Source organism: Haliotis rufescens, unplaced genomic scaffold, assembly GCF_023055435.1.
Source record: "Haliotis rufescens isolate VD_foot unplaced genomic scaffold, xgHalRufe1.0.p SCAF_19, whole genome shotgun sequence".
In the NCBI taxonomy this organism is placed as follows: Eukaryota; Metazoa; Mollusca; class Gastropoda; order Lepetellida; family Haliotidae; genus Haliotis; species Haliotis rufescens.
In genome coordinates this window covers 14478154-14491794 of record NW_025963879.1, presented here as the reverse complement: position 1 = coordinate 14491794, position 13641 = coordinate 14478154, and the positions used below count along the sequence as shown (strand labels likewise).

Here is a 13641-nt window from a genome sequence, read left to right as displayed (position 1 = left end):
GGTTGCTGAAGACCAATTCTACCCCGGATCTTCATGGGTTGAGCCTAGTTGTTGAAGCTTTTACTCACGTCACCAAACACAGTAGGGTTTGAATCTTTATATTGAGTGACATGTTTGATTCCAAATGCCCCGACTGATATAGTGCTAGAAAATAGTTGTGTATAAAACACAACACATTCGCAACATATTCAAGAATTTGCTTTGCAGGGTTACCTCCCTTAGCTATCAGGATTCCCTGCTCTAGGATTCAGATCCCAATTTTCCCTGATTAGAATCCTCAGTCTTTAAAGGGATTCCTGTGATTCCTGTGCTGTAAGCAGCTGTCATCTCATATTGAAAGCAGCATTAAACCACATATCACTCACTCACTCACTTGATCAGCATTAATCCTATGAGGTCTTCCCACAACAACATTGCCAATATATTTAGACACTGTCATCATAGCTAAATGCCTATGAGCAAGTCTAACCATTCATTTAACCTATCTCTATCTCTCACGTGCGCACGCACACGCACACGCACACACACACACACACACACACACACACACACACCATTATCATAGCTTAACGCCTTTGAGCAAGTCTAACCATTCATTTAACCAAACAGAAGTAAATTTATTGACTTAACCTTTTTGTACAATGCCAATCTGGATAATCAAGTTACATGAGTTTTGTCCAGTAATTTGGCCACTGTGCTTCGCAGCATATATCCAGACAAATTACACTGACAGTTTTCACCCATGATTTGCAACTTCCTTCAGAATTGTTTAAAAAACAAAAAACCTGATTAAACATGAACTGAATTTCCACATCATTTTTACTTTTTGCATAAATTGCTACAAACAAGATTAAAGTGAGCAGTATCTCCCAGCTAGAAGTTGCAAGCCCTACACAGGCACTGCTCAAGATTCTATGTTTGGTCAGCATCCCCTAGCATGAAGACGTCCTTGCTGGCAATCTCATTCATCTCAGGATGGATTTACAGTGTAATCGGGGGCATGGCTGGCAGGTCGTCTCTCTGGCTCCACAATTTCTTAAGTTACATGCCTTAGGTGCCCAGAAACCTTTGATTGTGGGTTTGAGTCCTAGATTTCCCCCTGAATATGGTTCTTGGTTTGATGGGTTTCGCCAAAGTGCTAATGTGTTAGATGATGGTGTTAAACCCAACTCACTCACAGTGTAACCAGCTGGTGTATCCAGCAGTGTCTTTGTTGTGGTTCAGGAGTAGGGTAGTCTTGTGGTCAGAGTGTTCACTCATTGCAATAAAGAGCTGGGTTTGATTCCCCCATTGGTATAAGTTGTGAAGCACATTCTTGGTGTGGCCTTCATTGACACTGCAGAATGGTTCTAGAAGGGGATTTATCCAAACTCATTTTCTGGTCAACTTATGCCAATCAGTTCAATAATAATACTCTCACTAACGAATACTAGGGTAATTATTATATTACCACAAACATGGAAAAGCCATGTCTGCTATCACAAGTAAATCAGCAAGATTAGATTTGTCATTCATCTGTCAGGCCAGACCAGTGTATCGTAGTGTTATTCTAATTCTCTTCACCATGTTCACTACGATGGTCAATATATAAAGAGGCATGAAATAAATAATAATTAGAAATGAAATCAGAATTTATTTGAGTTGAGTTACCTACCTTAAAGTTTAAAGTTATTACAAAAGTAGAAACAAAAGATCATACATGCAATCAAACACAACACGTTTTTTATGTACAGTAAACTACGGTTATAACGAACTCAAAGGGACTCCTAATTTTAGTTTCTAATAGCCGTAGTTCGTTTCAAGCATATATACAACAAAAGAAGAAAAAAGATGTTCGTTATATCGGTCAGTTCGTGTAAGCATGTTCGTTATAAACATAGTTTACTGTAAATGCTGTTTGAATCTAAACCATGCCTAGGCTCAAAGATTTCACAAAGACCCATTTCATTTGGGGCATTTCCCTATTGATATTAAAGCTTGAAAACCTTTTAAAGTTGCAATGGTTCTTGGTTCCACATCACTCACTCACTCATCCAACCACCAAAACACACAAACACCCTAATCTGCCCACCAACCCTCCAACCAACCAACCAATCAATCATGGCCCCTTTAACACTCCTTTGACAGTGTTTTCACAGTGTTCAGAACTTTGGGTCATGTTGCCAGTACAGTTTCCACATTCAGGATCTGAGTGGAGCATCAGATAAGTCTCCCTGTGGTCCATGTTGTATGTCTTTTGCATTGTCTTGCTTTACCATGTTTACAGATGTTGCCATTTACAGTGTATGCAATGTGGAAATGAATTATTAATATGTATCTATATTTTACACCTTTGATTTTCATCTATTGTTTCAAACAAGCTGTTGCAACTCATAAATATGTTTGGTTTCAGGTTCATCAAGTATTAAGCTAATAATGTTTTCCATGATCATGCTTTTCAGATGTGGAATAAAAATCAATAATTTTTGCTGTTTCTTTCCTTGTCCTAAAGTCCTCTATGGTCACAACAAAGGACTGACATTTTATGCAACCATCAAGTACAGAAATATTTATTCCATGATTCCTGGAGTCATCGCAAATTCTTATTTATTTAAAATATATCCTTGGTCTTTTGGGCAATGTGTCACATATTTATGTATAGAAATATTCATCGAAATCGAATAGATTTTAATTGAAAATATAAATCAAAAAAGAATTTCCATACCAGTACATTAAATTTGATAATGCAAAATGTGTGGTATATCTTCCACAACAAACATCCCCTGACGCACATCCCAAGATGTCAGCCTTTTTTACATATAAAAATGATGTCACTCTTTGTTGTGGCCAATGCAACGCTATAACAATATTGTGGTCTCTAACATGTGTCTGTCTGTGTTACAGATACAGCCATATTTGCTATAACAACCGGCCCACATCACCTTCACGGTACTTTATCACATCCCTGTATCACCCGTCTAGAGTAGTCTACCCTTGCAGCTAATTTGATATTTTGCAGGAAAGAGTGACAGATGATATAAGAGGTCACAATTGCTAGCTTCAAAGAAAATATTAATGTTTATTTTCCTTTGATGTACTCTGAAATGCATCATGATGACAAAATATGTCATTAAAGTACAATACTGCAGCCCATTGCATTATTCCAATAATCTGTGTAAATCATTAGTAAATTGTTGAAACAAAAAAATATTTCTTGGAGTTATGGGGAAAATATCAGAATGGGAAGAATTGTAGCTATGATATTGAAGGTTTTTGTGAATTATTCATGTTCCTACAATCTAATGATACTTAGCGTATGCAACAATAGAAACTTGATACCTGGATCTCTACGAATTACATTTGTGTGAGCCAGTACAAGCTGTGCAGGAACAGTGTTGACACAGGGAGTCGGCTTGAGATACCCTTGGGTCACTGCTCCAATACCATTAGTACAGATTTATGGTTGTAATTGAACAGCTAATATGCAGTACACATCCGTTAACACCCTGGAGGTAGGGAATATGGTTTGAATCTCAACTGAGGAGATTGAGAGGAGCGTCATGAATATTGCTGTAGGAGTTAATAAGGGTTGTTTAGGATGGGCTTATCGATATTTTCTGTCATTGATAAGGAAAGTCAATCAAGGTTGAGAAAGTACATCTAACATTTAAGCTTGTATGTTTATCTTACCCTTGGACTAACGTCTAGTCTCTGAAGTGAAAATATTGTACAGGAAAGCAGTTGTTATAATATCTTGATAAAATATAATAAGAAGAAGCCTGGAGACTCTGTTCATTTTCGGACTTGCCAACTATCACAGACTTGCATGGTCTGTATTAGATCTATTTGGTGATATATCTTTCCCTCTGAAGGATACAATTTATCTTCAATGAAATATGGAAAGGGAATTTTTGTAAAAAAATAATGAAATTGATTAAAAATTGCACAAGACAAACAATATTGGTCATCTTTTTACAATTGTTTGGCGTGGCCATGCTTACATTTACTGTCACTCTTCCCTAGATGTTGTAACAATTTATTTTGTTTATGTTTGTAGCCATTGTAGACAATATGTGTTATGTTGTACATCCTCTCACTGACATGCAATTAACCTGAAAACTATGAATATGTACCTCACTAAAATCTAATTATAGAACTGCCAGATTTATAACTAGCTTAATATCAAACCAGGAAATAATTACATTTTTCAAAAGGAAATACATGCAACATTCCATTTTATGATTGTTAGAAACAACTTCACACAAGCCTAATTAAATCTCAGTCTCTTGTAGAAACTGTTCAAGGATATATGAGAAGTTTGAAATGTTTTGATGCTGCTGATCAAAGGGTTCCATGACTTTCAAGTGAGCTAAGCCGAGGTGACATGGAGGTAGTGTAATGTGATCCGTGAGATCGATGAAGTCCAGCATACCAAGGTGTTGGCTAACTGTTCTGCCTTGTCAGGAGGAGGCAGGACATTGTAAGACAGAATATCATATTGATCGACAGATAGCCTAACAGTTTAAGATGGAGAAGAATTGTGAAACTGACTTGTTCCAAATCATGTCATTAACTGTGCTACGTGTTGAACATGAATGACATGTTTTCATTCATGAAAATTTTAACTTGTGGAATTAATCTTTTAAAGAAATTGAACAATACAAAGATATTAATAAATGTTAAGTGATCTGATCAAAAGTGGGATATTTTGTTCAAAATTAAATAAATTGTATTAAACATGTTAAAGGTAAATGTGTCAATTGTTGAGAAAACAAATTACAATGTGTGGGTGAATTATATGTCATGTAGCATGATATAAACGGAAACAATTTCGAACAATAGATTATGACGTAAATAATTAGTATCTGTTATGAAATTAGGATTATATGGATAAAAGAAGTAAAAATAATATTTTATTACAATTTATGTCTATTTTCAGCTAAATTAGAATTCAATGTGTCCAAGTGACACGTGAAAACAATCATTCTTGGCATTTTAATGTCACAATTCCTATCATAAATTCCATTAAGAAATAATTTTTAAAGACTATGATGCATATTGTGGCAGGTGAATGTCATCTAATTGTTCGTTTATATTGCGGCTACAGTCCAACTTGATGTAACAATAGCCCAAATAGACTGAAGACAGTAAACACTTGTGGTTGGCCTGATAAACAGACCAAATCATCACTAGACACTGACCCCCTTCACAGCTGATCCGCAGTTCAGTGTTCAATAGCACAGCTTATTTACCCCAAAATGTTGAATAAATAATCCATATTTATTTGGATGACCAAGATGAACAAACAAGATATATGTTCCAAGATATTTTCACATGTAATGATAAATCGACCAGCCCCTTCACAATGTTGCAATAAACGATGCTGATTTTTGTTAAGGGAATGAAAACTTTCCATCTATGTATAGATGTGGACATAGAGATCTCTGGTCAGAGACTGTGTCTATTTCCGATTGATTTTCTAAATAACTTGTTGGCTGATCTAGGCCATGACTCTAATTGGTGAGTTTGGAGCCATTCCATGCTTAGAATAGCATGTGATTGACGCCTCACTCAGACTTCAGTATGAATAAGTGTCATTTTCCCTGGACATTATTTTGATATTGCTGTGATTCACATATCTGCTTTGTCTACAGACGAGAAGTGTGATCGCGAATGTTTTCACAGATGAATGAATGCATTGAGAACGGCTCTTGCAGAGAACTTAGGAAGACACCAGTTATAAAGATGGCCACTGAATGAATATTCATGGTGATAGGAGTGAAAAGGATTCAAAGCCGTTGAAAGAATCATTTTTTAAGTACAAATCAACTCAAACCTTAACATGCTTAATGAGCCCCTGTCATAATCTGGACAATAATTCTGAAACATGTTCAATTACTATTACTGATAAATGTCAGATGGCCTAGTGGTATGTGTGTTAGCTTTTTCCACCTTAGCCCAGAGTTCTGTTCCCTATTTTTGTAAATTGATGGTGTCCATTATGGATCCCTTTCCGTAGTTTTGAAAAGAGAAGATTTTGTGATTATTGCTTGCTCTCACCATCATAATTCTCAGGTTTTAATTTGACATTTAAATTATCAAACTTGTTTGGCCATCTTCTGAATGAATTGCTATTAATATGGTAACGCTGCAGAAATATCAGAATGCAGTGATCTGAAGATAGGATATTATTGGGTCTAATTGTAATAGGGTCATTAGAGTTGCCTCCCCTTAATTGCAAGGCTGCTCAGGAATGGTTGCACAATCATCAATCCCGAGGCATGATAGGAGAACGTCTCAGTAATATAGTATATCACAAGCTTGATGCCTTGAAAAACTAACCTATCACTACATATTGCCAAATTAATAATTTACATGAAAATATTCATAACAATAATTAAAAGTTTAAGTTTAAAAACTTTAAACAATGATTCTTTCATTTAGGTATAGTTGCTCAAAGATAAATATGTAATTTAGGCTTCTAAAACATGTTCAAAGTAATGATGTACCCTGCATGAACGCATCCTTTAAATATAAATTTCACTTATGACAATGTGTTTATCAACAAACGCATAAGAAAACACTCAAATTATTAACCATGTAATGTTTCATAAATATATTCTATATTTGGGGCGGTCGGGTAGCCTAGTGGTAAAAATGTTCGCTCATTACGCCAAAGACCTGGGTTCAAATCCCGACATGGGTAAATGTTTGAAGCCCATCTCTGGTGTCCCCTGCCGTGATATTGCAAGAATATTGCTAAAAGTGCCATAAAACCATACTGACTCACTCCTTCACATCTTTCTTTACCTGTTTACTAAACATTTCGTATTTGTTTTTCATTTTCTGTGATGGATGTCCCAGCATTTGACTTTCTTTTCCTTCCAGGTAGTCCTAGATTGGTGTTGTCTTCATCAGCGTTACTTACCCACTTTGTTAGGTCCTCTATCATGTTTATGTTTATCATGTTGTTTATTTTCTGTTGTTCTAATATGTTTTGCCTTTATTCCTTTCTTTCATGGCATGTGGGGTACCTTCTGGACCTTAGCCAGAGACTATGGTATCATGTTCGGTAATTATCCTATGTTTTCTGCATGTCGTCATGACATCATGTGACAAGTTGGATCAGAATGTTTGGTCTGGTGTGTTGTCAAGTGCATGGCCGTTTCTAACCTGGAACATGACTGAGATGATGCAGCATGGATCCAGCATCAATCAAGATTACCGTAGTTGATGTATTTAGGGCCCTTGCTTCAATTCACAGCATTGTAAGCCCGGGCATTTAGACAATGGACAAACAGAGCACTTACAAAAACTGTGGTGATGAACATACTTCATTAAACATAGATGAAACTAAAATGTTTTCGATAATTATTATAATTCAGTTGTATGTCCCTTCTTCCATGTTCTCCGCTACTTGACCCGTGAAGAGCCGGAGTAGAATAGGTCTTCAGCAACCCATTTTGCTGTAAAAGGTGACTATGCTTGTTGTAAGAGAGGAGTAACAGGATCGTGTGGTCTGGCTCACTGATTTGGTTGATGCATGTCATAGTATTCCAATTGCATGGATCGATGCTCATGATGTCAATCACTGGATTGTCCAGACTCAGTTATTTACAGACCGCCGTCATATAGCTGGAATATTGCTGAGTGTGGCGTTAAGCAACAAATAAACAAACAAACAATCAATGCTATTGTTTTCTGTAATATACACAAGAATTAAGGAACGTCCCATCTTATACAGAGGCGCTTATATTACGATTACTAACAGATTATCTCAAAGTTTGTCAGGGGGAGCTAATATTGGAGCAGGGAGCTTAATACGGCAAGTACTCCTTATTCTGGCTATAGGGTATAGTATGTAAAGTTTCTACAAATCAATTCCTCAAAAGACATATTGGTCTTATTTTTTATAGAACGATTTATTGATTGTGGGGGTTATCACCCAAGATTGATTTGGTAATCAGCAGTGTTGGAACAAAACCTTCTTTTTTGTATCATTTCTTTTATGTTTGGGATATAAGTTTAAAAATTGTTGGGTAACAAACATTTAGTATTATACAAAATCAGACTTATGATCTTAATACATCGACTATGGTAATCACACATAATCAGTATTGATTACAGATTTATTTCATGTGGACTAATATGACGTTCCTAATGCTATTTGTATGTTTTAACATGTCGTGGTGTCAGTGGTTTTTACCACAGTGCTTGTGGTTTTAAACCAGGTCATGTTATTGGCATTGATGTACTGAATGAAATTATCACCTCTCAATATTAACAATTATAGTATTTAATTTTACAACGCTAGAATTGTGGGTTACTTTTTTATCATGTTTATGTATCGCCACACTGAATTTATTTCTGGGACTTGTGTTATTTCTGATGCTTTAGTTTAATGCTTATCACAAATGATATCTGAAAAACTGTGAATTTCTTTTTCTGGGATTATAATTAATAAATCTGAAATACTCATTCAAGTTTCTTATATGTTTCACTGTTCTTATCATTCTTTTATCACTACGTAAATCTACAGAAATACTTTCGCAAGGACTATGTTCGATATTGATTTCTAAAAATATATGATATGTCCACTGCCAGACAATGCATGAACCGATTGCTCAAACAATATTGTCCCTGACTTGTTGAAGTGTGACTTGTTTTACTAACACTGGGTGCATACTGTAGTAGGTATCTGTCATTGAAGCCATTTATTGTAGGTGAACAAAACAATATCATTTCATATTATTTTTATGATTATGATAATGTTTAAATTGTCATAACGTATTCTTAATATGTATACTGTTTTCCTGATGACACTTCTTCAGCATATTAGATATATACCTTTTTCTTGATGACACTTTAAAATGTCCAGTATATGCTATTTTCCAGACGACATTTCAGAATATTCAATATATACTGTTTTCCTGATGACACTTCAGCATGTCCGGATTAAAATTGTTCTTTTTTGTACACATTTTACATTTATATATACAATATATATACAATATACAATATATATTATTGTCCATGTTACATTTCAGCATGCTCAATATATACTGTTTTCCTGATGACACTTCAGCATGTCCAGTTTATAATCTTTTCCTTTTTACACTTCAGTATATGTCATATAAACTATTTTACATGTAACACTTCTGCATGTCCAGCATATACTGTTTTCCTGATGACACTTCAGCATGTCCAGAATATACTGGTTTTTTTCATGACACTTCAACATGTTCAGTATATACTGTTTTTCTGATGACACTTAAACATGACAAATACATACTGTTTACCTGATGACACTTTAACATGTTCAGTTGCTTAGTGGACAGTCACTGGGAAGTGATGTATACAAATAATTTATTGTCAACTTTAACTGGATTGTAATTATTTTCATTATTGTAGAAATGTTTTTCTTTTGAACAGGTGTTCCAGAATTTGATATGCAGGCTGAGAAATGTTTTTTTCCTGTTAACTATGATTACATTGGCCGATTTGATGATGATGATGATGATGATGATGATGATGATGATGATGATGATGATGATGAGTCAGTGGAACTGTTGGTTCTGCTGTGGAGATTGCTTCTGTTCAGACTGATGTATCATGATACTCTATGTATAACAAGTACATGTATCAAACTGATCTTCAGGGACAATATAAATGTAAACTAATGTCAGTTTGATAGGTATCTTGGTGTCGGATGCAGCGCAATTAGACTGACATTTACTTCCATGACAGTGTGTTAATGAAGTGCTCATAAAATATGTGACCTGCAGGTTGTCAAATGGCGGTGCATGTGCAAGCATCACTATGCATACACACTACACAGACAACGACAGATGCAAAGGAAAGGCTATCAGACCTTCTTGTTTTCAAAACTGTCCTTTTTGAAAATCCCAGATGCACCTTGACAAGTGATTTTTCCCCGTCTTCAGGTGGGGAACTATTAGTATAAGGTTAATTTTGACTGAAGGAGAGCGCCATTTTATTTCTCTGAAAAATTTGGAGTTTTTAAAATGAAATGAGAGTGACTTTATCTGGACATCTTTAAACCAATTGCCTGTCCCATTCTGTGACTCAGTCACGTTTCATAATGTAGATAACCCATGCAATTTGTTCATTTTGTTTTTAAAAGAGCTAAAAATGTTTAGGGGAAATATTTATCCCACTTCGCTAAAGTTCTATATTTGGTCTATATTATGTAAGAATGTAAGATTATCTCCTTTAGCTATAGGCGTAGTATAGAGCTTTATCAACCTGTATGTTCTTAACTTGCTGTTGGATAAATGGGAATCCCTTAATGAATGCATGAATTTTTACATTTGAACAGAAGTTTATTTACAGTGGATTCAACCCAACCAACATTTTGACCACATATATTGATATTTGCTGCCAGAACATGTTTAGAATGACATTTGCTGTGTTATCTATATAGGACTTGTAATCAATTATTTTTTTATATTATTGGTACGAATAGTGGGTATATATCAAGTTCTGCCTGACAGGCCCAGTTTTCTTGCCTGGGTTTTCCTTGTGCTGACCATTTAAAGACAATGTTTCTTTTATTGTGCTTTCCAAAGATAACTACATTAATAACAACCAGTTTGTACTTTACACCAATTCTCTCCTCCCATAGCTTACACTTCCTTCCTCTGCACATTACATAATATAGGGGGGGAACAGTTGATGCTCTGCAGCAATCTACTTGCAGAAACACATAGCACAGTTTCTCTGTACGCATGGGGATTAGCTGAATGGTTCAAGATTTTGCCCCAATCATGTTGAATGCCCAGGTTCAAATCCCAACACGGGTTCAATAATTGAGGTCATTATCCTTGCGGTCCCTAGCCTAGGCCTGCAATATTGCTTGGAGCATCATAAAACCTCACTGACTCACTTGATCACTGAGTTATTTATTGTGGTCTAGTGCATAGAGCATCAGCCTGGAGAGTTGAAGGTTGGTAGTTTGATCCTTTGCTGCACCATACCAAAAGACGTTAAGAGATGGTACTTGTTGTTACCCTGCCTGGCACTGGGCATTAAGGGGCTAAAACAAGGACTGGTCAGCTTGGAGTCGGTGTACTGTGTCTGCGTATTGTATCAATGTCAGAGGGCATCTCAGTGGGCAAGCACTATAAAATTGACATTAGTCTGGACATTTTGACAAGCAGCCACACACAAACACACACACATACATGCAGGTCACTGTAGAAGTACAATCATCTTGAACGCGATGTTAAGCTCCATTTCACCTCACCATATTTCATATTTATTGGTGAATGTGTTAATACAGAAATAGTGTGAGAGTTAAGCTATGGGCAGTTTTTTAGCTGCTATGACCAGTCCTATTGTTTGTTTGTTTATTTAATGCTACACTCAGCAATATATGACAGCAGCTTGTAAATAATCAAGTCTGGACCAGACAATTCAATGATTGACATTATGAGCATCGATCAATCAGTTTGGATACCATGACATTAGTCCCCTCTTTCGACAAGCATCGGTTGCTGAAGACCTATTCTAACCTGGGTCTTTACTGGTACACAATATAGGACCCTTGAGAACAAATTAGAAAAAGAGTCCAACTGAAGTTTAGAAAGATTTGGCAAGTCTACATTGCCTCAGCTCTAGGTTCCCTGAAATTAACCATTGTTCTCGGCACCATTCATATTTTTTTTGTAGATATATAGCTTTAAATAAGATAACTGTATTTCTGGGACTAAATGTTATCCCTGGCTACAGCTTTGTGAACACAGGCCCTGTCTGCATCCATGCAAGTCACGAAAAAATGTTCTTCCCAGGTCAGAGCAACTTGGTCCAAGGTTTTTGGCCGGAATGGTGGTACAGTCTTTATTCTGCTTGATGTAGTAGAGAGCTATGGCTTGACAGGAAGCACTTGTTGTGCCGCTTCATTAGCTAGATTCAAACCATCGATTTGTGGACAACAATGCCGGGAGCCATTTGTTAGCTTCCTGTTGTCACTGCCAAAACACTGCTTTTCTATTCATTGCTTCTTGTGCAAACAAAGTGTAAAATATTTTAGGACAAAGGTACGTGTCACCATGCCAATTAAAAGTTCTTGCACCTTCAAGAAAGACGTTTTAGTTGTTCATTACAGCAGATGGCCAATCATCAGAGACATGCTAAGAAACCAATTCTAGGATGTTAATTAATTTAGATTGTCATTTCATGCCATTCAAGATGGTCATGTGACCTTCCCCCATAATTGAATTAGGAAACAGTCCCCCCCATGATCTCAATGGGGGAGGTCACTTAAATAGACTTCAGTGTAAAAATACATTCAAATGTTCGAACACATTTAATCTAATCATTATATTATGTTAAACTTGTTGTTTGTATTTTTGGGAAATTATTTCTCCATCCAACTGATAAGTTTCTGCGTCTCTCGGTATGATTGCATTTAATGTTTAAAAATATGTTTCATTAATTTGTAATTTAAAAATTTTAATTTTAAAGTCCTCCTTGTGGTGTAAATACGTAATCTGGATCGCGTGGAATGAAAACTCTCATTACATGAGCAAGAAATTATAAATAGCAAGTAATTAAAAAGGAGCATAGGTTATCTAATCAAGCAAAAGCCAATTGACTCAGGGGGAATATAGAGAGTATAGCCTTTGAAAGAATGTCTCACCAATTAAACTTCATGACATGCTTCTCTTTCCGCCAGTGAATGCGATCCATTCATTTTGTCATGCACACCAACTGTAAATATCTAATCCAAGAAATGATTTCATCATTATGCACCTTGATTCAAGGATTTTCTAATGGCCAACAATTAGCCTGAATACTTTTCACTAAAAGGTAAAAAGATGGTCTGATATTGAGGGTCTCGCTTGATAGACATTTGATGGGTTTGGCAACATCTCAATCATGACCTTTCAATCTCGCAGCTAGCATCGGATGTGGCTCAATCCTAATTATATTAACAGACATGGGCTATAGTAGAATCTCTGTATATCATCAGAAATTAACTTTCTAGGTGCATTCTGGAACCTAAAATTGGCATCAAAGTATTGGTTGATGCTTTCACGCCTTCCTTTCATATAATTGAAAAGATCATCAGAATTTTACCCTTTAGCACCAAAGTCAGCAATGATCATATAAGACTGATTTGGAAGTCTCTAGAGTGTGTGGATTCATTTCTCGAAAGTGTGAATTGTCAGATATAATTACTGGTGTCAAATTTGGCAACATATCAGATATTAGATATTGCAAAGTTAATTCTTTCCTCCTATTGTAATGATTATGGGGAATGTTCAGAATAATTGCAGTGTCATGAATTGTTAGAACACAGTTGACTTTTCACCTAAAAGAAACATTCCTGTGTGAGGATGTGGTTGTTGGTTCATGTATTTACACAGTTTGGGTCATACAAATTGGTATTTGACACTTGGTCAAGGATGAGTGGATGACTTTTTTGCTGCAGTCAGCAATATTCCATCTGTATCATGACAGCCTGTAGGTTATAAAGCCTGACACCCATGGGGATTGCTGGTTAGAACTGGTCCCCAGCTATCTTGGTGACCATAGATTGGATGGTCAGGCTGAACCATGTTTGAGGGCATGAGCAACACCCTGCACTGTCAAGCCTTGGTCTGACTGAACCATGTTTGAGGGCATGAGCAAGACCCT

At 36.2% G+C, this 13641-nt stretch overlaps 1 protein-coding gene across 3 annotated transcripts in view; it reads left to right on the top strand.

The window, feature by feature from the left end:
* Window positions 1–13641, top strand: part of LOC124148276 (solute carrier family 12 member 4-like) — a 179986-nt gene that overhangs the window by 34822 nt on the left and 131523 nt on the right. For 2 of the 3 annotated variants that reach the window (XM_046519288.2, XM_046519287.2), the window contains exon 2: window positions 7028–7051. The exons of the other annotated variant lie outside the window; for it this stretch is intronic. In XM_046519288.2, coding sequence (XP_046375244.1) covers window positions 7028–7051 — 24 coding nt within the window. The remainder of the gene's footprint in view (window positions 1–7027; window positions 7052–13641) is intronic. 3 annotated transcript variants of the gene reach the window in all.